Genomic DNA, 3,346 nt, shown 5'->3' with positions numbered 1-3,346 from the left:
TCCCACATAACCAGACAGCAGGGGATACTGTCTACTGTTCCACATAACCAGACAGCAGGGGAATACTGTCTACTGTCCCACATAACCAGACAGCAGGGGAATACTGTCTACTGTCCCACATAACCAGACAGCAGGGGAATACTGTCTACTGTCCCACATAACCAGACAGCAGGGGAATACTGTCTACTGTCCCACATAACCAGACAGCAGGGGAATACTGTCTACTGTCCCACATAACCAGACAGCAGGGGAATACTGTCTACCGTCCCACATAACCAGACAGCAGGGGAATACTGTCTACTGTCCCACATAACCAGACAGCAATCAAATGTTTTATTGTCACATACATCAGATACATAAGAGTCTGCTGTATAGCCTTTTAGTTAAAAACATATGTCGGTCTCTATCTGACAGGCTGTTCATCATCATCATGGTGTTTTTAAATCTGGCTGGAGTCAGTCTGTCTGTCTGTCTGTCTGTCTGTCTGTCTGTCTGTTATGCAGTCAATTAGTCAGCCTGTCAGTCAGTCATTCTGTCAGTCAGTCAGTCAGTCAGTCAGTCAGTCAGTCAGTCAGTCAGTTAGTCAGTCAGTCAGTTAGTTAGTCAGCCTGTCAGTCAGTCATTCTGTCTGTCAGTCAGTTAGTCAGCCTGTCAGTCAGTCATTCTGTCTGTCAGTCAGTCAGTCAGCCTGTCAGTCAGTCATTCTGTCTGTCAGTCAGTCAGTCAGCCTGTCAGTCAGTCATTCTGTCTGTCAGTCAGTCAGTCAGTCAGTCAGCCTGTCAGTCAGTCATTCTGTCAGTCAGTCAGTCAGTCAGTCAGTCAGTCAGTCAGTCAGTTAGTCAGTTAGTCAGTCAGTTAGTCTGTCAGTCAGTCAGTCAGTCAGTCAGTCAGTTAGTCAGTTAGTCAGTCAGTTAGTTAGTCATTCTGTCAGTCAGTGTGGATGGATGGATGCCAGATCATATAAAAGGTATGTTTTAATGAGAAATGAGAGGAGGAATATCAGGATACTGACTGACTGCCATGAGTCTCTGAGAGTCCTCTAAAGGGAGAAGCCCAGAGAAGATGAGAAAGTCTCAGGAGAAAACAACCATTTAATCTGTAAATGTAGCTCTATTTTTAAACCTTGTCCTCTTTTCATGACATTACAGGGGTCAGATGTCAAAGCAGTGACTTGGAGTCTTTATAAATCACTTTAACAGTTTTTTGTACAACGTCCAACATTCCCAATTTCCTCATTGACTTCGACCTCACTGACCTCAACCTCGCTGACTTCGACCTCACTGATTTCAACCCCGTTGACTTCGACCTCACTGACTTCGACCTCGCTGACCTCGACCTCGCTGATTTCGACCTCACTGACTTCGACCTCATTGACTTCGACCTCACTGACTTCAACCTCGCTGACTTCAAGCTTGCTGACTTTGACCTCACTGACTTCGACCTCACTGACTTCGACTCGCTGACTTCGCCCTCATTGACTTCAACCTCGCTGATTTCGATTTCCTCACTGACTTCGGACCTCGCTCGGACTTCGACCTCCTCACTGACTTCAACCTCGCTGACTTCAAGCTTGCTGACTTTGACCTCACTGACTTCGACCTCACTGATTTCAACCTCATTGACTTCAACCTCATTGACTTCAACCTCACTGATCTCAACCTCGCTGACTTCAACCTCATTGACTTCGACTTTGCTGAACTCAACCTCGCTGACTTCGACCTCATTGACTTCGACCTCGTTGACTTCAACCTCCTTGCCTTCAACCTCGTTGACTTCGATCTCACTGACTTTGATCTCGCTGACTACGACCTCATTGACTTCAACCTCACTGACTTCAACCTCACTGACTTTGACCTTGCTGACTTTGACCTCACTGACTTCAACCTCGCTGATTTCGACCTCACTGACTTCAACCTCACTGACTTCAACCTCACTGACTTTGACCTTGCTGATTTCGACCTCACTGACCTCAACCTCACGACTTCGACCTTGCTGACTTCGACCTTGCTGACTTCAACTTCATTGACTTCGACCTCGCTGAACTCAACCTCGCTGACTTCAACCTCGCTGACCTCGATCTCATTGACTTCGACCTCTCTGACTTTGACCTCGCTGACTTTGACCTCGCTGACTTCGAGCTCATTGACTTCAATCTCGCTGACTTCGACCCCGTTGACTTCGACCTCATTGACTTCAACCTCACTGACTTCAACCTCACTGACTTCAACCTCACTTTAGGTGAAAACTGACCTGTCCACCCACTCTCTGGTTGCATCCCAAATGGTAATATATTCCCTATATAGTTCACTACTTTTGACCAGAGCCTTATGGGAAGGAACATGAGGGGTGTGTCTTTGTTAAGGAGAGGAGGGGTGAGAAGAGGGGTGTGTCTTTGTTAAGGAGAGGAGAGGAGGGGTGAGAGGAGGGGTGTGTCTTTGTTAAGGAGAGGAGGGGTGAGAGGAGGGGTGTGTTAAGGAGCACAGCTGTGTGTGTGTGTGTGTGTGTGTGTGTGTGTGTGTGTGTGTGTGTGTGTGTGTGTGTGTGTGTGTGTGTGTGTGTGTGTGTGTGTGTGTGTGCGTGTGTGTGTGTGTGTGTGTGTTAGGCAGCCTATTCCCCAGCCAGCCATCACATCTCTGCCAGAGACTTACCTCTATATAATTACAGTTAAACAAGTCAGAAAGGCTCCATGGCAACAGGATGAGCCTGGGAGAACAACAATGAGAGAGGATAGTTGAATCCCAGATGGCACTCTCTTCCATATGGGCCCTGGTCAAATGTAGTGCACTATATAGAGAATAGTGTGCTGTTTGGGATTGCAGGAAGGGAGGTGCCGTGAAGCATCTGATTCCCCCAAAGTGTTCTGGGATACCAAACACACACAATTAAAACAGACATCCTAGCTCATATATGTCTTAGTCTGTGGGGTACAGGGTAGTAGATATGCACACATCTATGTTTGTTGTTGAACAGTAGCTTTAACCAGAAAACCTTACCCTTCAACCCCTACAGCACCTTTTGGCTTTACAGTAGACATCACTTGATACAGTTTAAAATGAACTCACACAAGTGGATTACACATCGGTTATATACAACGAGGTACCATCAGTCACACATAGTATCAAACATATGTTTTAAGTCTCTCTGAGTAACACTTACAGTAGAGTAGAGTGCACAGCATCACTTGAGGAGTGAGTAGACTGTAATATACTTCCTGTGTCCCAAACGATGCCCTATGCATGATATAATCCAATAGAGTGCCATTTGGGACGTACCCTAAGATACTGTAAGAAGTGATGTGAGTCTGACACTCCTTGCTGGCTTTAATGCGTAAAGCTCTGACTTAAAA

At 46.3% G+C, this 3,346-nt stretch overlaps 1 protein-coding gene across 1 annotated transcript; it reads left to right on the top strand.

Annotated features, from left to right (window-relative positions):
• Positions 1–948: 948 nt before the first annotated feature.
• LOC135518943 (uncharacterized protein in mobD 3'region-like) lies at positions 949–2,249 on the top strand. Its single transcript, XM_064943917.1, has 4 exons — positions 949–967; positions 1,200–1,522; positions 1,570–1,947; positions 2,139–2,249. The coding sequence occupies exons 1-4, from the start codon at positions 949–951 to the stop codon at positions 2,247–2,249; spliced, it is 831 nt and encodes a 276-aa protein (XP_064799989.1).
• Positions 2,250–3,346: the final 1,097 nt, after the last annotated feature.

Source organism: Oncorhynchus masou, chromosome 3, assembly GCF_036934945.1.
Source record: "Oncorhynchus masou masou isolate Uvic2021 chromosome 3, UVic_Omas_1.1, whole genome shotgun sequence".
NCBI lineage: Eukaryota > Metazoa > Chordata > Actinopteri > Salmoniformes > Salmonidae > Oncorhynchus > Oncorhynchus masou.
This window is presented reverse-complemented; position numbering and strand designations above follow the sequence as displayed.

Coding starts and splice junctions, on each gene's coding strand:
- LOC135518943 (XM_064943917.1), top strand. Junction 1,523..1,569: donor CCTCACTGACTTCGGACCTC/GCTCGGACTTCG, acceptor GCTGACTTCAAG/CTTGCTGACTTTGACCTCAC. Junction 1,948..2,138: donor ACCTCACTGACTTTGACCTT/GCTGATTTCGAC, acceptor GCTGACTTCGAG/CTCATTGACTTCAATCTCGC.